The sequence below is a fragment of the Hemibagrus wyckioides genome, linkage group LG09 (genome assembly GCF_019097595.1).
Source record: "Hemibagrus wyckioides isolate EC202008001 linkage group LG09, SWU_Hwy_1.0, whole genome shotgun sequence".
Classification (NCBI taxonomy): domain Eukaryota; kingdom Metazoa; phylum Chordata; class Actinopteri; order Siluriformes; family Bagridae; genus Hemibagrus; species Hemibagrus wyckioides.
Window position 1 is genome coordinate 12,248,779 of NC_080718.1, and position 25,325 is coordinate 12,274,103.

Genomic DNA, 25,325 nt, shown 5'->3' on the forward strand with positions numbered 1-25,325 from the left:
CTACTGTACACTTGATTGATACAAATAAAGCATTTTTTTTCACACTGCCCAAAACTTTTGCACAACATTCTGTTAGGAGGTGGTAATAGAGAGAGTTATGATCAGTTCTGATGAGTTACAGCTGTAAACATTAATGTAAGACACCTTTGCAACAACATCAAGCTGTGTTGGCACTCCACTTCCAGACAAACATGTTTTGGAAGTGGTTGAATGAACCAGCTGGGCCAATGCACTTAGTGCCCTCTACAGACCAAAAATTAAACATTGAATATATATGCCATATAAACAAATAAAACATTCCCTACTTTGTGAATATATACATTTATTTATATCTTTTCAAAATGTTTGATATGTAGGCATTTAAGATTCATTGAAGGAAATATGTTAATGTAACTTACAGAAACCAACAAAGGAAGGGGAGGTACCCAATGAATTCACTTGAACACTTGTTCTTAGACATAAGTGAATCTTGATGTTCACTGCTAAGGATTTGCCATGATGAAACCAGGAGGACACCAATGTGCATATTATACAGCTTAAAAAAACCCTAAGCCCCCTATACCTTAAAGTTCTAGAAACCTCTCTGACTGACACATTTAGCTGAGTATCTCTAAACCATTTTAGAGCCATACAATATTAATTAGCTTGAGAATGAGTGTTAAAATAGAATTTCCTTACTTTTGCACTCTTGATGTTTGTGTAGAATGTCATTATTTCGTTGTTATTAAGGTAAATGCTTCATACATTGTTTTTATATGTTTATATGTCTTGACTCTTTCTCTTGATTTCTTGTAACTCATCCATCTTCCTAGCTTGTGTTTAGTCCTATGCAAAAAGTTTAATATTTCAATAATACCTAACATACGCTTACATGGGCCGGTGTTTCCTGTGGTGTAGTAGTACTTGTCACTTTTAATTTCTTTTCCAACAGATGATAAAAGAAGAAGAAAAAAGCCTTGGCTTAAAAGTACAGTGCCACTCCTCTTATGGCTTATGTTCTTCCAAAGGAACTTGAGTGCTGATATTGAAACAATTCCTATTTAATTGAACTATATTATTTTCTTCTTCCAACAAGTATATATAGATAGAAACTATGTTATGGCACTCGAATCAGTTCAATGGCTCCTTAAAAATTATTATTATTATTATTTAAAATAAAATTGGATTCTAATTTAGCTGTGAGATTAATTTTAATACAATATTTACAAACTGCACACTAGTTGTTTTAGAGTGCTTACTGTAATAAAAATGATATTCAAACAACAAAGAAACAAAAGTCACCCTTATGCAAAGAAGACTTTAATCGTTATCTTTTGTTTGAACGTAATACAACATATTAACAAATTATACACAAACACACAAACATAATTTTCTATAACCGTAACACACATGGAGGATTTTTTAAAACCCATTTAAACTTTTACAAAAAATGAAAAAAAGAAAAAATGAAAAAGAATTCCAAATCTGAACATTCAAGTCATGCTTGGCCATTCACTGAAAGAATTCCAGTAGAAAGGCAGAGGAATATCCACATCTGCCTTTTTGCTGGTTATCTTTATGTATGGCTGTGTGTACTGTGAAGCATTCTTTGAATATTCAATAATATTTTCAATGTTAGCTCTAAGGTGCTTCTCTAACACTGAAATTGATTCACTAATCTCTGAGTTAAAATTCTCTATGGAAATCTTATTGTAGACTTCCTGGAACTTCAACTGTGCTTTGTCTTTGTACTCTGCTGCGTTTGCTTTTGCCCCTTGAATCTGCCTTGCAAGTTCCTGCATTGCTGGTGTATTGCTGGCCTCAGTGTAGATTCCCTTGAGATTATTAGAAAGCTCATCTAGTTTCTCTGCCTGTAAAGAGGTAATAAAATCGCCTGTTTTCTGAATGCAAAGTTTTACAAAGTCACTTATGTTCTGCAGCAGGTTCTCTAGCTTCAGACCTTCCCATTTCTTCATTGCTTTAATAATCAGATCCTGTGTGGACTTCGCAGCAGACTTTAGGTTTCTCAAAATCTCTTTACCATTAACAACTACATTTGTAGAAGGAAGACTGAAGTTAATTTCATTAACAAAGCTTGCAATGGTATCAGCTATAGTCTCCATAAGGCTGTTAAATCTACTTGCAGCTCTCTTGACTGCCTGTGAAACAGACCGTCTCATCTTGTAGTACAACTCTTGACCAGTGAACTTCTCTTCCAAACCTGGCAAGTGAAACTTGGTCTCACTCAGGAACTTCATTACGGCATCCAGTATGATCCTGACATTGGACTCATAATGCTGAAGTAGTTTTTTGATGTTATTAGAAGCCTGGGAGATCAAATCCTGGAAGCTGATCTCTGGCATGCTCTTCATTGTTCTCTTTAGCATTTCTTGACTCTGCTGGCTCAGGTACTCCACTGAATTCTGAAGTGCATCAAATGCCTTGGGGATGTTACTGTAAGCTTTGTCAATATTGTTAGCTATGGCATTCTTAAGCCTTGTAGAAGCACGATTAAGGTCAATGCCAAAATGAGCTTTATGATATTTGTTGACAAATTCATAAAGAGCTGCTGTCATATCAGGCAGCTTGGCTTTAATGTCATTCACCATGTCAAAGAACCCATTAAGCTGCCAGCTAGTTTGAAGATTCAGCCTTTCAGAGTTCTTAAGAGTAGCCTTGAAACTCAGCAGGTCAGTGTCCTTGTCAGGAGATGACTGCATGAACAAAGAAAGAAGATATTTTTATTACAACAATCTTATCACTAAGCTTCCCTGATTTCATCTTTTAGATTAAGGTTTTTATATTGTAGAAATTTTGTTACTTCAACCCTTGATGTAATTAGGGTCTCTGTCATCTAACCAAATCAAAATGATAGGCCAATCCTAAACAACAACATATTACGCAAATGAAACAACTTTCTTACCAAGGATCTGGTGAAGAGTTTTACATTGTATTGAGATGGTGTCTTCCTTGTTAACTGAAATCCAACAAAGCCAGCTGGATGGGATACTGAAGACGTGATACCATTATTGTAGGAGGCATAGCGGAATTTCACATCAGCAAAGGTTTGGCTTGTTACATCAATGTCCAGTGTATGTTTTGGGGGCCTGTGAAATACAGTCAGCATTGAGTGATTTGAACTATTTTCTGATACTGATTCTGACAATTGTTTTCAGAAGTAAGCCATAACACAGAATTAACCATAAAGTTCAGTGGGATATAATAATAATTATGCACAGTTACCTTGAGGCAGAAGGCTCCTCACGTTTAATTCTGCAAGGGACAAAAATTAGCATCAAAATGAGAAATGATGTAGTTTTAGTAAATGACTCACTTAGTTTTCACCAATATTGAAGACCATATTCATAGCAAGTAGTAATCACTTTACAATGTTTATGTAATGTTTTCAAAAAGTTTAAAGAAATTCAAGAACGTCCCCTTTCAAATCTCTTCCAGTTATTAAGTGGTCTTGAAAGAGAATGCCTAGAAGTTTCTAGAAGAGTTGACAATTTAAAATGATAAGCATGCAGCATTTCCCACATACACACCTCAGATTCTGATGGAGATCATGCTTCAAGTTCACTTTTAAATCATTGTGGGAGAAGGTGCATTTTCCATCCATACTCAGAGCTCCATTATCCAATGAAACACTGGCAACAGCTGAATAAAGAATGTGGAGGATAGTATTTAATATCACTGGCATAATACTTATTTCAAAATTGTTCACTGCATAAGTCAAAGCATGTTGCTTAAATCGAACAATCATTACCTTCCAGGTCATATCCTAAGAAGGTCATGGTGGATGTGCATGAGGACTTCAGTGTGTAAAGAAAGCCTGGTTCCTTGTTCTCTAGTTTTTCAGTCCATGTATTGTTGTAAATTGGAGAGGAAACTTTCACCGAAGTGGAGAGGGCACCAAATGATGGAATAAATACACTAACAGGTAAGTTGAGTGATATCTCTGGGATCTCAATCTTCTGTTCTGGGATTGTTATAGCTGGCATCTCAAAATTACATATAGCTTTAATAGGGTCATCCAGGCTGATTGTGTATTCACCAATTGTGATAGATTTAGGGAGGGTAAATGATGAGATTGTGACTTCATATTGAGGTAACTTTAAAAGCAGGAAAGCCATTTTGTCCTTCATGTATTTTGTGTCAATTTCAAAGCTGGGAACTTTGACCTTTGGTAGTCCTGGCAAAGTTATATCAAAAGTATCCGTGCTTATAGAATCTGGAATTTTCAGGTTTTGTAGATCTAAGGTAAAGGATGGCACCTGAAGAGTCGTGAGAGGCATGCTGAAAGTTGGAACAGTGATTACAGGTGGGATAGAAACAGAATCAATCATGTCAACATTTTCAATTCGCTGATCTATTTCTCTTATCATTTGTGAAATTTGCTTCATCCAGTTGGGTAGCATTAGTGTGGTTTTTGGAATATTAAAAATGACTCCATTTTCCAATACTTTTGCAGGCAGTGAAAACAGTACTCCATCCATACTCTTGGTATATACCACATGAGTAGCAACATTAAGGAACTGCAGTTTTTCTGGGCTGGTGGTCTCATCAAATTTCATCACATCCCATATAGTTTTCTGATAAATAGGCAGTTTGATAGACTTCAAAAATGCAAGATGACCTTCAACAGATTCGGCAATTTCCATACGTATCTCAGATTCATCGTTTGATAGCAGGAAATCACTGGAATGTTTCAGTGATGCTAGCTGTTCCTTGCTGCTCCAAATGAACTTCTGTTTAGCTGAGGTGACAGATATTTCCACATTCTCCATTAAATTTGCAAGACCAAGATTAGACGGCTGTGATATATCAGCATTTAGACTAGCAGACAGGGTTGTCAGTGGAACAAACTCGAAAGTTCCCTTTGCAGAGTGCTTTCCATTGGTTGAAAAAGAAGCAACATTCACCTCATTATTATTTGTATAATTCAATGTGGCATAAATGCGTCTAAGAGAAGCTTCAAGTTCTAGGTTCTCAGTCATGTCCACATTCCAGATTTTAGCCTTCTTGTAATCAGCATCAGAGGTTAAACCTGTTTTTAAAGTGAAACGTAGACCATTGGAATTTAGGTATATTATTGCGTCATTGTGAAAAGATTCTGAAAAATGTCCCTTTTCCATTATCGTTCCATCTGTCTTTCCCCTCAAAGAATTCTCCACAGAGAAATAGGATGAGAACGCATCAAGCAAAACATCATGCTGTATGTCTCCTTTCCCTTCACTTTTGAATGCTGGGAGAGTGTAAGTGTATTCAACCTTCATGTTTGAGGCAAGATTAGGCTTGGTCTTGGTATTCCCACGAAGTTGCTGATTTAATTCCATTGTAAAAACAGGCAAGTCGATTTTGAGAACATTTGCTAGGGAAGACTCGATACTCCTCTTGGTGAGACTGACACTGCTGTCATGACTGTATGCTGCATTTTTGTGCTCAAGTGTCAGAGTTGTAGCTACTTTCAGACACCTCTTCCTAGTGATGCTGGTTGTGGCATCAAGTTTGCCCTTCAGGAACTCAAACACAGAGGTGGAAGTTGCTCCCAATTTGACCACAATGTCAGACTGGTTGTAGAAGCCGCCATTAGAATTCACAGTAATCACTGGTGACTTGAATGAGAAGTCATAGGTCAGATTTCCTAGAGCGGGTATCATGATGTTCTGAATATCTGGTAATGTGAATGTTGGTAGTGTCAGCTCTCTTAGGGTCTCAGGAACATGCAAGACTGGCAATTCTAGAGATGGAAGTACAAGGGTATAGGAGGGCACTGAAAAACCCATCATAGGAACTTTGAAACTAGGTGTGCTAAGCTCTTTGGGGATGAAATAACTGACTGCAGGTAGCTCAGCTCTAAAGGCTGATACTTCAATATTTAACAGAGGTACAGTGTATCCAGGGACAGTAAAATGCCTTGGGGGCTGTATGGATGTATCAATATTGAATTTTTCAAACTGGGTCCTGGCTTGGTTATAAGAATTTGTTAAGGCTTCAAAGATTTTGTCCCGTCCAAGTTCAAAGTGCACATCTAAGATTTGAGCATTTTCTTTAATGAATTCATAGATGGGTTTAAGATTTAAATTAAAATTGTGTTTGTCCATGTTTTTTTGATACTGGAGCTTAAAATCAAGATTAAATGATTGACGAGGTATGGTTAGTAGATTTTTCAGGCCAAAATCCTCCCACAAAGAAAAGTCTTTGATCATAGGTGTTTTAGCCTCAAAGAATGGCAATGCCATCTCTGGAATAGTTAGTGGGACAGTCAAAAAGTCAAGATTAGCTTCACCATCCATTGATACGTAAAGTCCTGCATCATTATCGCCATTTTCTAAAATGAATTTGTGGTTGTATTTGTACTGGTTAAATCTAGCTAGACCCACCCAACTTACATGCTGTTTTCCAGAATTCAAAATCATCTTATAATCTTGCTGGAGATCAATCTTTCCATTGAGTTTAAGGGGCAAGACTATTTTAGAGTTTCCTTTATTTTTGCAGTCAAGAGTGATCTCAAATGGTTGGGCCAAAAATTCACAAGAATTTGATAGGGTTCCACTTACTTTTCCAGTCAGTTCTGCATTGTGTGAGGTGGTAAGTTCAATTCTGAGACCCTCCATTTGTACTTTCCCTGTCAGTTTCATCACACTTGTCTTCATGAAGGGAGTCTCTGTCTCTGCACTGACATCAATGATGATATGACTCAGGATGACAGATTCAGCATTGACTGATTGCTTTGCTTTCAGTATTTTGCTGTTGGTCTCACCATCAAAGGTTAGCTTTGCAGTACCTGCATTGACCTTAAATTCCAGATTGCTCTTGTGGATACCTTCGTCAGAATAGTCCTCGATTGACCATTTTCCATTTCCTACATTTTTGCAAGTCACAGAGATGGTTCCAGATTCAAATTGAGCCTCAGCATTTTTGCTAACTGTGGCCTGACTTGAGATTTTCATAGAGGGGATGCTTAGGTCATGGTTGTAGCTTGTGTTCATATTCACAGATATTCCATTCTTTAGGAAGACTCCTACATTGTTTGTAATATCCGCTTTGTATATTTGGGTTGTAACCTTAACATTTGTCTTTGCTGCTGCCTCAGCTGAAGGGCTGCTGAAAATAAGTGAACCTTCATGACTGACAGTAAAAGCCATGTGGCTGGCTTTTATGGTCTCACTAATCACCAGTTTCTTCATGTTAGGGGCTTCAATTTGAAGCATTGCCTCCAAAGAGTAACCAAGAATATTCAGAGTTGAATCTACCTTTGAAGTTAGAGTAGCTTGGAACTGCGGTCCTAAGCTTGTAGTTGTTGTATTTTGAATTGCTGCCTCTGTCATTACTGTGTAGTGTGGGGATTTGAATTGGAATGCTCCATACAGTTTTCCAAAAGCAGGTACACATGGTTCTAGTGAGATAAGAGGCAGCTTGACTTCAGGAATAGGCAACATGGTGATCTCAAAATTCTCCAGATTTAATTTTGCTATGTGTACTTCTGGGAACTTCAACTCTACAAGTTGGATCTCTGAGAAAGTAAAATCAGGCAGGTAATACCAATAAAGTGCCCTTAATTCACCAAATGTGGCCTCAGGATCCAGTTCTGGAATTTCAAGCTCTCTGATTTGGTCAATGAAGTCAATTATCATCTGTTTAATTTTCTCAAAGTTAATGGAGATAGGTGCAACATACACATAATCCATAACCATGAATCCAGGTATTGTTATCTCAGATGGAATGTTAATATCTTGAAGGCTGTGCAGATTTATGGTGAAAGCAGGAACTTCAAATGTAGTGAATGGAATTGTAAAATCCAGTATTTCAATTTTTGCTGTTTTGAGAAAACTGAGAGCTTCTTCCCCAGCTTGTTGAATCTGAGTAAGAACTTCTTGCTCGCCAGATACCTTGCGTATAACCTCAATCAAGTTGTGCAGTTGTGATGAGATATAGGCAAGCATGTTTTTGTAGGACTCACTTGCTCTTTCCAAGTAAACACTGATTTCATGTTTTACGTCCATGTCATGGATTCTATTTCTCATATCTTCAATGGTATCCTGGATCTTCAGTTTAATATCTTTGTAAGTGGTTTTGTCTATTACACCCTTAATCATCCTATAAAGCTCAGCTATCTTAGTGGTTTTCAATTGCTCCAAATACCTGACAGTAGAGGCATGCATCTCTCTTAGAAAGTCCCTGGATGCCTCTATTTTCTGTGGAATTTCATAGAGTATTATTTGTTCATTGATATAATTTATGGCTTTGCTGATATTCTCATTGGCTTCATTGACAAATTCATTGTAATCAAAAGTCTTGAGATTCCTAATAAGAATTTGGATATAGCTATTTAATTCATCGATGTTTTTCTTGATGTCAACTAATTTCAGTTCACTCACAATGGCATTAAGGAGCTCCATTATCTTGTCTGAAAAGTATTCAAATGGAATAGACTTTAAAGTCTCTACCATTGCCTCAATGGTCTTGTGGATTTTGTACTGCTGGATAAGAAGAGTTGCTTGGTCTATGAAGATTTCCATCTTCTTTTCAATTTCATATCTCTGAAACAGCTCACCTATTTTTGAGTAAACATAATTGATTTTTTCCAAGAGTTCATATTCCTCAATCCAGTTGACAATGATGTCCTTTATGGACTCAATCACATTTTCAATGTCTTCAGTTGGGATATGATCAGACAGCTGACTCACATACTGCTCCAAATCAGATGAGCTGATATAGTTTATCGCATCCTGAACAAACTTCATAATGTCAAAGGCCTCTATTGCATGCTTCAGCTTGCTCAGTGTAGTTTGAAGACCTGCTCTAATATCATATTTAGCATCCAGGTTTTTTAACCAAATCATGCTGTTGTCCTGCAACTTTTGGAGATCAATCTGGCTAATTACATCTTCGAAGGCATTAATGACATTTAGGATTGTACTAGTAATGCTGTATCTTTCGTCGAAGGTTTTGAGTTCTTTGCCAATCGTTTCCAGAATTTTTGTCCATGATCTGCTTTCTATAATCTCTTTTATCTGGGCCTTAATGTCTCTTATTTTGGTAGCAAAATCAATTATGGCTTTTTCTGAAGCAATCCTAAGCTTCTCCATTGATGCTTCTAACCCATCCAATGTAATAGCATAGTCTTGTGCTAAAGAAATGACCTTATCTTTAGCCATATTTAATTTGTTCTCTAGATCAAGTTCCTCCATGAAGTAGCGAACATTTTGTGGAACTTTTTCCAAGTTCTCTCTAAATTGTCTGACCAAATCATTGATATCCAAACCATTGAGGTACTGCTGAAGGGATTCAAGAATATTCACCATATTGGTTTTCATTCTCTCCAAGGCAACAGGAAGGCTCTCAATAAAGGGCAAATCAATTATGTGACAGTCGCTGTTTTTGTCATATTTAAGGAAGCCAGAGATGCTGAATTCCTGGGTGTCCAATGAATTGTCACTTGATTCTCCAGACAAAAGATTTGTGTGAAGCACACTGGAGAGCTCAACTCCCATATCTGCTTCTTTGTTGTAAATACTGACGTCTTGATTGTATGCATGATTATTTAACTTAGACTTGAATTTCCATAAAATAGACTGCTCATTGGGTATTAACAAACCATCGAATTTGTTTTCAATGTGAGTTTCTGCTGAATTCCCATTTGGTAACACATGTGTGGATGAGGCTCTCCAGTCATGGGACTTAGCAATGGCAAGAGGTTCTGCTTTTAAGAGGAACTTACTATAGAGTTGCCCAGTGTGCTTACCATACCAATTCACTGAACCATCCATATTCAAAATGCCATCAACAGTCAAGCTAAATGGCAGTGCCATTGTACGGATGACATTCTCAAGGCGCAAAGCTTTGGAATTTAAGTTGGTCTCACTTTTAAACACAGAGGACAATCCAGCAAATTCCAGTTCAACATTCTGGCTAATTTTGGATTCCAGAATGTCTCCAGTTGAGTCACATTTTACTGAACCACTCAAGTCTGAATAATTGATTGCACAAGTGGTCTTAATAGTATCCTCTTTATATTTGCCAGTAATGCTTCCAGTTGCCTCTAACTTAAATGGCTCCAACTTTAGAAAGCCGTCATTGCTGAAGGAGATGTCAAAAATCTCAACTTTACCACTTGATTGCAGAGATGTAATAAAAGGTCTCATGTCAACCTTGATGTCATGGTTGTATGATGCTCCATCACAGATTAAACTGTTTGTTATGGAGCGGAATGCCAGGGTCCATAGAGTTACAGTCAGGGTATGAGTGCTTTCAGTCTTCATATTCTGTAGGGTGCCTGTCATAGTGTTGGAGACAGTCAGCCCCTGCTCATTCAGAGCCAAATTCATTGTGTTTCTCGCATCCCCCTCAAACACATTGCCTTTAAAAATGCTGTTAAACTTTACTTCAGTCTTAGAGATCTTGCCCATTGCATTGAACTCAACTGTATTGTCCAGACCTAATGCTTTAGTCATAAGTGACATGGAAGCACCATTGGTTCCATCAATTCCAGCATTTAAGACATTCTCAAATGTCATTGAGCTACACTGAAGGGTTGTTGTACAACTTGTGGCCAAGCCATTTACTCCAAATGTAAGTGTACCTTTGTGTGTTCCATGGGTATTTTCAAAGTTTACAGACCCATCCAAGTTCACTTCAAGACCTCTGTCATTGAGAGATCCCATGAGCATGGAGTATGCTCGATTTGCTGCATCATTAGCATTAGTCTCAAATTTGAAGCTGGTTTCTTCGTTTGACATATGTAGGTCAGTCTGAATGCGAAGTGTTTTGTCCAGCGCTGTAACACGACCATCTGATTTCAATGACAACTGGCCATCTTTGTACTTCACTTCAGCTATATGCTTCCAATTGTCCTGATGTGTGCTTGTTGTGGACAAAATGGATAACTCATTATTGCGATATGCTCCCTTGGTCACAGTTTGACCCTGGATGACCGAGGTGTCAAATCTCAAGACAGACTCTCCTATTCCTTCACCTTTGATGAGATCTATGGTGAAGGATTGGGTATATGTGGTGTTGGCATACAGGGGTCCCATTTTGAAGACTCCATCAATGTTTCCATTTGCACTTAACTCTTGATCATTTGCAGCTGACTGAGCAGAATAATACAGGGAGGTTTCTAGTCCACATGGGCTTGTTGCTTGAAGCTTGTAGATTGCCTTGGCTTTTCCCACATCATATATGCCTTCAAAGACACTAAAGCTGGCATCAAGGAATCTGTGGTTTAGTGAGCCATTTACAAGGTACTTAAAGTTGTCATCAAAAGTGCCAGAAACCAGAGCTGTACCTTTATAAAGAAAAGGAAAAAGAAGGAAGATTTTAATTGATATTCTAATTATTTAAGATATACACAGCAAATTAACACATTGTTTGTCTGGGAATTGCTGATAATATTTGTTCTTATATATATAATATAAGGAAAAGACACCAATCTATTATAAACTCTACTAAACGAGTATTATAAAATATATAAATCTGGCAGATTTTTAATTAAGTCTACCTTCAACTTTATATGAAAGCAGTGTCACAGGACTGGTGGCCATAACTTTGTATTTAGCGATGTAGCTGGGAACATCGTCAGTATAATTTCCTCCTTGGAATGAGCCTTCCCAGTCATAGAAGTTGCTGTTTATTTTAGCAGAAACCTCTCCTATGCCAATAAAGGGCACTGAGAAGTCCAGACTCAGAGGGATTGTGAAGGAGGGGAGTCTGTAATTATTTTTAGGCACATTTATCCCAAGGAATGGCACATCAATAGCGGGGAGTGGTAACACAGAGGGGATGTATAACTCTGCAGAGGTTCTCCCACCAAGAGGTAGTGGCACAGAGATGAATACTTTGTCCTTGTTGAACTGATACCGGAAGAGTGCATCACTATAAAAACAGAAATACTTCAAGTTAGAAGGTTGAAAAGAGTTCATGTTATATTCAATTACCAAATATTTGGGATCTGTCTGAATTTTTGTGGCATAATAAAATAATAAAAGACTCACGAATTGAAATATAATTTTTCTGGTATAGAGGGCAGACTGAGTTCTGGGATATATCTCTTGCTTCTTAGATTGTTCACATATGGAATGTCTCCTCCAAATTTGTCAAGCCAAATGGTTCCTGCCTAAAGATAGAGAAAAATAATATATATAACAGTACAATATATATATAACAGTACAATATATATATATATATATATATATATATATATATATATATATATATATATATATATATACATATATATATAGATTAATTATAAAAAGAAATAAGAAGAAAATGGAAAATATTTTTTAAGTCCAAATATATAATACTTAACAATACATAATAGTAAATAATAATAAATAAATATAAATACATAACAGTAATATATCAATAATATATATTTTTCTAATAATTAAGATGAACATTTCAACTGTCAAAAGTATTCAAGAAAGAGAATCACACATTCCTTGGTTCTAAAATGGCTGAGTTCCTAATTTCAAATATCTAATCAGGTCACCACATCTTAAGTTAGAAATATAGTTTTAAAGTTTATATTTTTAGTTTTAAACCACTTACTTCTATCATTTTGGAAACAATATGTCGAAGTTTCATATCAGTTTTGGCCACCTTTTGATCAAGGATTTCATCAACTAGAATCTGTAGCTTGTTTTGGTAGTTTTCAATGTCTGGGATGAGTTTTGTAACATCAGAATTGACGTCTGACTTCATCTCCAGCTCAATCTTGTTCTCATCTGCAAAACACAGCGCATCATACACAATGCATCAAAAATATGTCCTACACTTGTTACAGGTTAGAAACAGAAAAAGGTATTAGTGGTACCGTATCTAAGAATGGCCTTCTGCAGCGATGAAGCTTCCAGGACGTTAAAAGCCGTTTCAAGTTGTAAAACAAGGCCATTCACTTTTTTTAGACTGGCACTGGCTGAGGCATCCAATTTTAGAGCAGGAACAGCCATCTCTAGTTCTAGCATACCATCTTTCATAGACTCCAGTCTGCTCATAGACACACAAATTCACATCCATTAATGTGTCACCCTGACTCATAGTAACAATTTTATCAAATAGAACTATTAATGGAATTATTATTATTATTATGTAGTGATCATATTTAATTTAAAAATCAGCTGATCATATTATACTCAGAGCTAAAGCAACATAATTCTTTATAAGTACAAAAGTATCCTTTAGATATATTAGTGCAATTTGGAATGATAGTAGCCAACACTGTACCTGGCACGTCCCACCAAGGACAGCAGGAGATTCTTTCTGTTGCTTACATCAAATGTAATACCATGCATCTTTTTCCCTTTTCCAGTGTTATCCGTGACTGCCAGTTTAATACCAGCATCAACATCAAAGTCTGGTATTTGAAGCTCGCTGGTGAAGATTTTCTTGTTATGGTTATATTTGAAAGTGGCTGTAGCTACTGTAGGTGTGGTGCCTAAAAGAGAAATTGAATTTAGGTGTTATTTTAGTATACAAACAATATGGTTTATTAATTGCTCTCATGATGAATCCCAAATCATGAAGTGTTTAATCATTAGCTGATGATCACTTGCAAAAACTAGCAAAAATAGCATCTTAGATGACTTACCCTCTGCCTTAAGAGAAATAACGAGTGAGTTAACTTTATGGCGACCTTCCTTGCCCTCCTTCAGGACTTCATAAGAGACAGTTGCAGTGTATTCTGTTACATCCCCAGTGGGCTGAAGCTCCATTGCAAACCTAGGAGAAAAGGGTTAATTCACAGAAACTTATTAGCAAGCCAGTGTTTTCTCCACATAGGTGATACTTGGTGAAATCAAAATAAATCCAAGCATATTTTGTTACGATTCTTTTGTCCTGTTTCTAATTTGGCAATGATATTAACAAAAACTCATTTAAAAATAGAATCAGTGATATTAATCAGAGACAAAGCATATGTTGCTGAGCTTTTCTATTACACTTAAACCCACATATATAGACATGATCAGATAGTCAGAATGCAACCAGTAAATAAATAGTGGTCATTTTAATCAACATTTAATTGCCAAATTAATGTAATTGAAATTCTCTTTCAGCTGCAATGGATAACTGTATAGCACTGAAACTGTACAGAAAAGCAAATTGCTAACAAGTATTACTGATAAATCTTGTACTTGTACACCATTGTTATGAAGCCTGTATGATTTCACTTTGCACCAAAAGACATTGGGGTAGATTTACTTTATTAAAAATGCTAAGAGAGGTAATATTTATTTATTTGAGGACAAGTTTATTGATATAGATTTATTGAAACAATCATTAATTTGAAACCATAGATTAATAGAAATGCTGAGCAATTCTAAGCAACAGCCAAAGTTTTATAAGCCTTAATGAACCAAGGACACTTGTGTGTGATGCAAAGAATGGAAAAATAAGTGTCCTGATAAAAACAATGCAGAAATAGTAACCCCAGTAATTACGTCAGTATTATATTTGATGTGAAATTATAATTGCAGTGTGTGTGTGTGTGTGTTAGATCGGAGACACTGTGAAGGCACAACACAAACACAAACTGCAGGTACAAGGTATGTGATGCTGACAGCCGACTTACCTACTTTCTCCAGTTAGGGGGTAGTAGGGAGAATGGGCAGAGTTGGCATTGTAGTAGTTAAGTATGGTACAGTACTTCATTCCAGGGAAGATGGAGCTGCATTGTGTGGAGGCAGTTTTGTCTTCCTCATTAGGAGACACTTTCTTGACCATTGTGGAAGTGATTGAGAAGAGCTCATTGCTGTTTTTAACGGACACAATGTGAACATAATAAATTCAACACAAAATGTTCAAGTGAAAAATTATTAACGTTATTTAATCTGATGCACTGTAAACAACATCTTCGTGTTATTATTCATAATTTATGCTAATCATATGTCGTAACTGTACAGCACAGATAGAACAAGGACGTTCACATTCTTTAGACTGGCCGTGGCAGAAGCATTCAGCTGTAAAGCAGTAACAGCCATCTCTATTTCTAGCATACCATCTTCCAAAGGCTTTACAGATGGATTTGCTAACCTAGTAGTAATCTTAAATATTTGAGCTTGACACTATTTTAACAGTAGTTCATTTTCAAAAGCCACCCAGTATGATTTTAGCAACATTATTGCTGGGATAGTACTGTTGCATATACGGTATGATTCCGCTAAATATCATATACATTCATCTACAGAAATACAGGCCCCCAAATAAAAGGTTAAGAAAAACAATCTGTGGTCAGTTATCTTAATCTTACCCTGAATTTTTTTTTTTTGTGAGACTAAATCAACGACATTAACCACAAAGGCATTTTTTCATTACCTTCCTTACTCAAGGGTGCCAATAATTCTGGAGCCTATAATTGTAGTTGATGTACTATAACAAGCCTGGCTGTGTTTTCCCTAGACTTTTGCACTGTGGTTATCATTAAGTTGTTAGTAATTTTGAGTGTAATTTAATGTTTTTTTTAGCTTCCTAAAGGTGTTCCCTCTTTATTCAAGAAACGACCATCTGGGTTTGAAAATTTATCTGCTAACACTATCTGGTGTTAAGGTACAGTATTTTTGAGTAGTAAATCTGCATCACTGAATTCATGTGTATGTGCCTTCTTCATATTGCACCATGAATCATCAAAAGAAAGCATGTTGTTGGGAAAGCAAATGCCACTATTGAAAATATTTCATATTTTTGTTTTTATCCTACCTGATGCTTAGCAGTTGGGTATTCTCCTTTGCCACAGGGATGGAAAGCTTGACTTGGTTGGCACCCATTGTAATTTTAGAGTCCAGAGCACTCTCATGGTATATATTTGTGTGCATTCTAATACCAGCATCTACAAATTCTGGGAAATAGATGCCCATCTGGGTAACAAACTCCACTCCCATTGATGGCTTGAACACGAGTTGTTGCTGTCAATAATGAGGTAAAATGTTGCAATTAATAGTTTGCTCCATTTTGTGTACACCCATATTTTCCCAAATACCAAATGAAGTAATACTCAACTATATAATTTGCCTTTGTCTAGTGTCATCATTATATACACAGTAGAATTAATCAAAGGAAGTACATTAACTGCTTAACAGCCAACTACTAAGAAATGTAGTCTTTAAATTAAATGTTGAAAAGGTTACCATGCCACGTTTAAATTTCAGGCCTCCATTTGCACCAGGGGCAAAAATTCCAGCCAAAGAGAACTTCAGAGGGAATCCAGAACCCGTGGGTAGGGTAAATGCTTCATCCAGGAACATATAATGGCCATAAACCTCATTGTCTGTTGCAGATAACAGTCTCTGCAGAGCCTGCAGATATTATACAGGTTTAAAGTTAGATTTTGGATGATATTTGGAAAAACTTAGTGTATCATGTGGTGTAGTGGTATGGGATTTTCAGTAATCTAAGTGTACATACTTGTGACAAAATATCGCTGAAGAAAATATTTGTGTATTTCATCATATTTTCAAGAATGCCACTCAGTTCACTTGTCTTCATGTATCCCAGTTCTGTTCCCATAAACTGGAGATAGGCCATGGCTTTAGGTGCATCTTTGTTCTCTTTAAGGGATTTGAGGCCTTCTCTGAAATTTTTGAAGTTGTCCTGAATTTGCTCCAAAATGTTCCGGGAGATCTGTGGAGACACTGGTCTGTAAAATCTATTTTAAAATGTTCATATAACAAATTCCACTATAAAATATGTTTCTTATTCCTAGTATACCTCTCTCTTCATTCTGTTGCCTTTTAAAGGAGCAACGTATTTCTCCAGAACCTTGCTGACTTGGGGTGGAACCTGGTCATTTGCCCAGTACATAGCCTTGGAGATTGTATCAGGAAAGAATCCATTTTCACCAAACAGGGCCTCAATGGTTGGCTCTAAACCTTCACCCTCCAGACCAATCTGGAAAAAAACAAAATCAAAACAAAACAGGAAGGTGTTTAATTAAGGGCATTAAGCTTGTTCAATAATATTTGACATCAACTGTTTAATAAAATACCTCTAGTAACTCCAAGTTGAAAGTATCAAGGGTGGTTGCCAGTGTGACTTCTCTGGGCATATAACTAGCAGAGTTAAAGATGACATTGCTCTCTACAGAGCCAGTCCATGGAACATTAATCTTGTAATTCTGAGAAAACTTTGTGAAATCCATAGGAGATAAGTCCTTATCATTCTCCAAGGCTTTTTCAATGGAATCCTTTGCTCTGTATCACATGAAGAGATTACAGTGTGAATACAGACCAGCGTTTTGTGGACACTTATTTAACATAATTGCCTAAATATACAAACATTAAAATGTCAACATTTAACCTGAAGAATACAAGAACAAGAAAGAATTTTTAGCAACACCTCATACCAACCTACCAACCTGGAATATTAAAATATACTAGAAAATATATTACTGTAATTGTAGTAATGTAAAACCTGACTGTGTAAAATATGAGATTATATATTATGATAAGATATATCAGCTTGTCAAACATACCTCTGGAGATTTGGATCTTCAGTGTCCAAAAGGTTGGTGATGTGAGACACAACAAAGCTCTTGACCTGCAGATCCTTCTCATCTTTTAGTGTCTTCAACACCTCCTCTACTACATCTGTGTTCCTCATCAACATTAAATATGCAGCTATACGTTTCTGGGAAGGTGCTTCATTGTCCTGGTACTGCTGCAATAGGGCGCTAGTCACCTGGAAGTGCCGATGTAAAAAATAAACAATAAAACAAAGACACTTAAAAAATGATGGAATACGAATATTATGGAAATGAAACAACAATGTAAAAGTTAATGAAACAGTTGAATTACTGTTTCTGTTTACAGATTTGACTTACATCAGGGTCGAGTTCCATCAGTCTAAAAGCATGGATGGCTGATTTTTGTACTGACAAAGAAGCATCCTGCTGACGCATACAACCTAAGAGAGTGGATTTTACAGATGGAAAGTCTTCCATGTATTTTCCCATGACACCAATGACCTGCAAAACAATCCCTGTTTATTCTCAGTAATCCTCAATGACAATATATGTTAGAAAATGTATTTAATAATCAATTTCAAACTTATCTATGATTATCTAAAATCTAATTATGCTAAGATATGAATCTTATTGGTAAGATATTCATTTAAAGAGAAGACAAAAGAGAGAAATTTTTTGTACCCTCAGTGTGAGAAAGGTTTTGTCCTCATCTCCTGTGCAGTCACCCAGCATAAACTCCATGAAATCTGCTACCTCTTTCACTTCAGGAACATTAGTTGCCTCATTTTTAGAGAATCTATAAAAGACACACACATTTAAAACATATTCATTAAGAAAGTAATAGAATTTTACATAGTACTTTAAATTACAGGTATGTATGTTAAATAAGCCTGAGGAAAATGGAAGATAAAAAAAGAAATAAGAGGGAAAAAAACCACTTACTTTTTCACTGTGTTTGCAAGGGCATACATGATGGGCTTGCTCTGGCGGTGTTGGGCCATGCTAAGCATGTCTCTAAGATGCTGTGGACTGGCTTGTGGCAGAAGACTCAAAGCGTACATTATGGCATCTACTTCCCAAGCTGGTTCATTGATATGTCTGAGGACCTGCAGAATGGCACTGGTGCATTCACTGGTTCCACACTGGAGCAGAGCCTGCCAGGTCAGCCATTTGGAAATCTCAACCATCTCCTCAACAGCCAAAGACAAGGTCTCGTTCTTCATTCCACGGATCTGTGAAACAAGTTTATGGAATAGACGTGCCCTCTCCTGGTTTCTTCCTGAGTGAGGCAAGTCATTGAGGGTTTTCATCAAGGAAACAATGTCCTCTTTGGTCTGGATAAAAGATGTGTCTTCTACGTCTTCTTGGAAAAGTGCTTTCTCAGGAGTGCCTGGTCAAAAAAGAAAAGAGAGGAACCCTGCTCTTTTAAAAAAGAAGTTGTTGTTTTACTTAATACATACTTTACAATCTACCAGAAAGACAATATAGTCTAATAGTATAGATATACAGACGTGTGACAAATTACTAAGATGGACACCACCAGTCTATGGAACTATACTTGGATATACTTTGGGATAGAGCACCATTCCACCAAAACATAATCCCTTAAAAATTCATAATAGTGTTGGAGAGTGCTGTCTAGCATGCTAATCAAAAATATCCCACTGGTGTTCAGTTTGGTTGAGATGTGGTGACTGTGAGGGTCACTTATTACAGTTATTTAGTGTGTCATTCTGTGACATCCCGCCTTTCGAGGTAGAAATGTTTTAATAGCAGATAGAGGTGTTTCGTTAAATTAACTTTGTTCTGATTTGCTGATTTTCTTCCCTCTAAAGCAGAAGTACTCAAACTGCAGGTGGGGTGTGAATAAATATGGCGAATTTAACAATGGAATGCAAAGATATGCCAAAAAATGCATAAATACTCGAAAAACTATGGTCTGGGTCTCAGAGGGGAAAGTTTGAGGGGGACACCTGGACACAAAACCATAACCTGAAAAGGTTATTTCTTTAAACTAAGGTGTTTTTTCCCTTTAAACTGTCCCCCATCTGTAGCGGAGTAATTATGTGATATACTGAGACTTGTTGCATTGAAGTTACATACCATCTGTGTTGAAATATCTGTTGTTAATCTTCACTGACTCTTGCAGAACCAGGCTCTGTTTCACCTCAGAAGAAATACCGTACTGATCCCTGAAGAAACAACTAGAATTAGCCTGAAGTTTTCTTAAATTAAATATGATGCTTTTCTTATTCAGTGATTGAATAAAGTTTAATGTGTGATAAGAAACATAAAAATAAAATATAGTATAAATACACTAAGAAAATATTATTGAAATACAAGAAAGAGTAAGTAAAAAGGAACATATACATTAAATAAAAAAAAGGTAAGGAGTAAATTTTAAAATGAGCTTAAATAAATCTAAGTTGCTCAGAGAGAATACAGAGTTTGACCAGAGACATGTCTCAGTTAGGCTTTCTCTGTCTTTAATTTAAACTTTAAAGTTTAAGTTTAATTTTTAAATTGCACATATTTTAATGTTAGAAGCTACATCTGCATAATAATAGAGTGGAATTAGTTCAACCTTTGGTTTATTTTGTGTAGGTTCATGACATAAAATGACAATTAATTCTATTTTAGTTACATGGGGTGAAGCAGAATTTAGACCAGTATTTAGTCCATTTATAGTAACCACAATATTTTCTAACTGACAGACACATACAGTACTGCATTGTTTGTATTACTCCTATACTCTTCAACTGAAGTGGTTCCAAGGCAGGTGACTGCATGTTTTAGTTAAAATGTCCGAAAATGTAGGCACAACCAGTTGTGCCTAGCTTAGATGTAGTAACTTAGTGGTTAAGGCATTGGTCTACAACTCAGAAGGTTCTGAGTTCAATCCCTGGTCTACCAGCCTGCCATTTCTGGGCCCCTGAGCAAGGTCCCTAACCCTTAATTGTTTAGTTGTATAAATGTAAATTGCTCTGGATAAGGTAATTTGCCAAATACTGTAAATATAAACTAGAGAATATAACTAGAGATATAAAAATAGTACAGTCTTAAATTGTTTGTGAGGATGTACTAGCATGTATTACTCACTCTTGAGAGAATGGAATGAAAAGGTGTTTCTCAGTGCATTGGGCCTCTGTCATGTGCTTTTTCCTGTTGTCAAACTGATAGTTGCAGGTTTGAGTGCTAGTGATGAACTTGCTGAAAAGTCCATTCTGTAACAAAAATGTCGTTGAGCAACATATACATTAATAAAACCTACAACTCTGATTAGAAATGTTTAAACCATCATTAAATTTCTATCTTACCAGGTCACGTAGAAGGGACAGAGGACTGGTGGGGAGGTTGTGAGGATAAAAGTGACTGCATGTTGATAAATCCCTGACCACAGTGACATCAGTGTCTATATCGTTCCTTTTGTTGACAGCGAGGTCAGTAGGGCACCTACCATGTATGGTAGCCTTTAAAACAAAAGAATAGTGAGACATTCACGACGTAATGGCACACTAATGACCACACGCTAACATAAGCATTACAGCACTGACCATCATCATCTCCCTCAGATGAGCATGATAAATAAATACAGAGCTCCAAATAAACTCTAAAACAATCTTACCATTATGTTGTTGTGCTCCTGCTCCATGACAGGCACTAAGAGAGCAGAGATGATTCCTTTCTTTATGTTCACTATCTTCTCAGGTTCATCCTTTGCAGGATAGATGGAAACTTTGACCACCTGCTCCACCACAAAACTTAAGGGGCTCCTAAATACACCAGACTCTAATTAGTAATCAGTTCACATTAGTAAGAATACATGCTTCTTAACTCTATTTGGTCATTATTTTTCAGTGTTGTTTGAAGCCTTATACTGATTGCATTCACCTCTCCATGGCTGCCTTGAAGGCCTCGGATCCTGGAGCTGATGTGTAGACTGGCTGGCCCTGAGCATCGATGACAGTCACTTCACTCAAGGCACACTCAGTGGTTCGAAGGACAAATTTGCATGTCTGAGGAACCTCAAGTTCTACCTAGATGAGGAAACAGGAGAAAAATGGAGAATTGCCAGTCCAATGAAGAGATCAGATGCTAACAATACCAACTCCATGATACATTACAATGCCATGATACATAATTGTTTCTAAAATTAAAGGTTTATCTACTATAAATTCTATCTTTTTTTCAGTGTTTGCAATGTTTGTACAAAATGTTTGTAAAATTATAGGTTCCATACTGTATATTATATCGTTTTCATACCTTACAAGATATTCTGGGCCCGTTCTTGGTGTCAGTTGTTCCAGGCACTCCATTTGTGCTCTCAGCTGTGTACTGGTAAACATATTTTCTGAAGTTCCTAAATCGTGTTGCCACTAGACATCAAAAATAATGGCAAATAAATAAAGTCAAGTAAATTGTTTGTACATTATTACTATTCTTATTATTTTTATTATTCTTATTATTCTTCTTATTAGCTGTTGATCAAGAAGATACAGTAGCACAATGTAAGTTTTATGTACAGAGATCATGTTTCATCTTCTAAAGTCAGTCATTTTATTCATTTGAATCATTTCCCATGATGTGTTTAGTGGTTGTTTTGAACTTTTTCATCGACAGTTCCATATCGGCAGTTTGACCCAAGAACTTTGAACTGTTCCCTGACAGAGTGGCACATCTGTGAGTCAACATGTTCATCAATACGCTACACTCATAAACAACAGAGTACAAAGGTTTAGAGTCGATATCTTTTCCGTGTAACAAATCAGTCCAAACTGAAAAGCCAAACCCTGAGTGGTTAAATGTAGGACAGCATTTGAGCACACATTAACATAATATTAGTGGATAACTTACATGGGCATATTGATTCTTCTCTTGCCGCTTCATCAATCACTTGAGAGCTTGACTCTGGACAAGGATATATATAATAATTAAATGGGAATAGTCCATTCAAAAATAGTTTAGATGGTGAATTAAATTCTTCTTACTGTCATCCAGTTAGACTACATTTATAATTTGATTAGCTAAAAGTACAACACAGCTCTAAACTCCTACTAAGGGAAAAGAGCAAATATGGAGCAGGGATGTGAGTAAGGAAATCACAAATAATTCTGAAATAATGTTATATAGGTATGCAATCATTAGAAATTCAAGGTATCTAAATATTTATAAGCATACATGGAAAACAATTACATTTATACCATTTATAAATGTATAGATTACACTAACATACATACTTTATGTACATATGATATTTAACAGATGAAGGTTAAAAGCAATGATAAATAAAATCAGAACAATTTGAAACTTAAAATCAAAACAGTGCGAAGTTGTAAGCATGTATTGTCATATACAAAAAACTATTGGGTTTTTTTTTTCAATAAAACTAATTTTCTTTACTGTTCCACCCATGAGATTGTTAAATAAATGAATGAATGAATGAATAAATAAATAAATAAATCTAAATATTACTTCAAAAAGCTGCATTACTTTTCAACAATATATTATCCAATAATAAATGTAGTTAACCATATATAAAATTAATTAACAAGATAACACATTTTTAAATAATACATTTTCTAACATTAAGTCACCTTCATCCAGTCACATCATTTAATATTACATATTATGTAAATATTACATAAATATTACATAAAGCTAAATTCGATTCACTAAAAAAAAATAAAAATTAATGTGAATCTTACCAGCCAAGACATAAGTGCTGAGAAGAAGAAACAGACAGAGCTTAGTGTCTCCCATGATGGACACCAAAAAGCTCACGTCGTTGCTCTTCTTTTTTTCTTGTCCAACGCTCACCTAACTGTGTCTGACTCCCAAACAAACAGTGAGTTTTTATATGCCTGTCCTACCCTTCACCCTCCCCTCCAATCAGATCACAAACATTACACTGGTATCTATATAGAGCCAAAGTCTTCTATCATCCCAGGTTATGAGAATGAACAATTAATGTTTTTGATAAAAAAAAATTTAAGTTACAATTTATAGTCTTAGAGCAGAGATGTGTATACATTTGAGTCCAAGAATAAAAAAGAATATTAAAATTTTAGCCATTTATAATTAGCTATTGTAGTTCATCTTTCAACTACTAGATATGGGATGTGATATTAAAAGAAACAAACCAATAATTAATCAACATGAGTGGGAGAAAAGAGTGTGTGTTTACAAAGGAATAGCAAACATAAACAGGATGTTTTATCTAAATATCATATACCCTGCATATTGTTTATGCAAAGCAAAATTATATAATTGGTATATCTATTATGGCAGGCCATTGTCAGGAAAATGTGATGGAAACAGGAAAAAGGTTAATGCGTAGTGGATGATTTAATATAATAAGGCATAATGAAATGATGAAACAATCCAATAAGCATCAAGGTTTACAGCACAGAGGCCTAACAGATGCATACATTCTGCATTTATGAACAGGAAAATCCAGCAGAAAATGTGTATGGGTCTAGCTGTTTTTATTGGTTGACATTTTAAAACTATGTGATAGTTAAAGAAAAATAAAACACACTACAATAACAGCTAATATACTATATCTTAATGAGCTAGGCTGGTAATTTCTGGTTAGTTCTCCATTGTAAGACTCATAGTTTCACCTTTGTCACAAACTAAACTCATGTCTCATACATAATATGGAACATATCTGTACAATGTCCTGAACTTTGCCCAGATTACCTCTGACTAAATCCAAACTTTGGTCTGTTGTAAAAGGTGATAAAACATGCTAACATGCACATTTGCATGCTAGAATACAGAATTGACCTGCTGAAATATCAATGCCCTGACAGTTATCTGTTCTACAGAGAGCAATCTCAGAGATACAAATTACAATAGTTTATCTTAATATTATGTTTAACTTCCTTAACAATAAGTAAATCATACATACTGTAATGATTTTCTGGACAAATATTTTCTATTTTATGCAATATATTATATCTTTGTTTTCAGTGTGTGATCGAACAATTTTACTGTAACCCCAAGTGTCTTCTTTAGATAGCTGTCAGGGAAATATGTGCCATTTTTTTTTTCTTTCTGTGTGCTTGTTTTCTTGCACAGTACAAACAGCAAATCATCACACTGTGACCATTACCCTGAGCTAACCATGGCAGCCTGGTGGCCCGGATAACCTGGTGGTCTTTAATCGCAGAAACACGATTACATATATAAGCTTCTGTTCTATTTCCTTATATTCTGGACCATCAGAGCTGTTTCCTTCTAAGCTATTGGAGTGCTCATCAGTGTCATTTTGAACATTCATAATTGTTTCCTACCAGACAACAGAACGCACTCAAAAATGTTTTACTGAGGATACAAATCACTCAAATTCTGATCCTGCTCTCTACTGAGAATGAGAACTACTAAGTTCAGATAATCAGGGTGAGAATCAATCTTATCACAGAGCTTAGAGGGTGTGATCAAGCAACAATAAATCTAAAATCTGACACTCCTCTCATGCTATGTTCACACTTACAGCAGTTGTTTTGTTGCAAGTTGCCAGCTGCTATATATAAAATGCCCTGTAGGTGTTCCCAATACTGGTTGCTATAGTAATAACGTTTATCAGTGGGTAGAGCAGCTAGCATTGGAAATCAGTTGCTATCAGTTCCCACTGATAGAAAGTTCAGGAGTGTATATATGCCAGATGAAGAAGAAGCAGTGTGTGCCACCAATCACCTGGGTTCTGCTGTCTTCACTCCCATTGGTAGTTGCTGCACCAAGTCATTGTTGCTCATATCAATAGAAGTTGTCATCTCTTATTGAAAATAAATGGTAACAGTGATGGACCAATTTCTGAGAGCTCTGCTGTCTGAAGAGTGCAATGCCTTTGGCCTACGGGGAAACCAGAGCACCTGAG

The 25,325-nt window shown here is 36.1% G+C and overlaps 1 protein-coding gene across 1 annotated transcript; it reads right to left on the bottom strand.

Moving 5' to 3' along the window:
• Positions 1 to 1,283: 1,283 nt before the first annotated feature.
• On the bottom strand, positions 1,284 to 23,276 carry apoba (apolipoprotein Ba). The gene is made up of 29 exons (XM_058399512.1): positions 23,149 to 23,276; positions 22,298 to 22,351; positions 21,707 to 21,819; positions 21,335 to 21,480; positions 21,069 to 21,216; positions 20,761 to 20,913; positions 20,543 to 20,667; positions 19,547 to 19,635; positions 18,386 to 18,833; positions 18,125 to 18,239; positions 17,801 to 17,944; positions 17,453 to 17,658; positions 16,967 to 17,171; positions 16,690 to 16,869; positions 16,387 to 16,602; positions 16,110 to 16,277; positions 15,682 to 15,887; positions 14,558 to 14,737; positions 13,577 to 13,707; positions 13,213 to 13,423; positions 12,803 to 12,975; positions 12,538 to 12,713; positions 11,979 to 12,100; positions 11,486 to 11,859; positions 3,749 to 11,272; positions 3,528 to 3,639; positions 3,223 to 3,252; positions 2,903 to 3,086; positions 1,284 to 2,693 (listed from the first exon to the last, which is right to left on the bottom strand). Exons 1-29 carry the CDS (start codon positions 23,201 to 23,203, stop codon positions 1,473 to 1,475), a joined length of 13,209 nt encoding a protein of 4,402 aa, XP_058255495.1. The 5' UTR covers positions 23,204 to 23,276; the 3' UTR covers positions 1,284 to 1,472.
• Between the last annotated feature and the right edge of the window lie 2,049 nt (positions 23,277 to 25,325).

Bases quoted from the DNA above. Each gene is read 5' to 3' on its own strand.
- apoba (XM_058399512.1), bottom strand. From the start codon at position 23,203: ATGGGAGACACTAAGCTCTGTCTGTTTCTTCTTCTCAGCACTTATGTC. The intron at 18,240-18,385 runs GTAAGTGGTTTT...TGTCTTTTATAG, and splicing joins CTTGCAAACACAGTGAAAAA to ATTCTCTAAAAATGAGGCAA. The intron at 17,945-18,124 runs GTACAAAAAATT...ATTGTTTTGCAG, and splicing joins AAACCTTTCTCACACTGAGG to GTCATTGGTGTCATGGGAAA.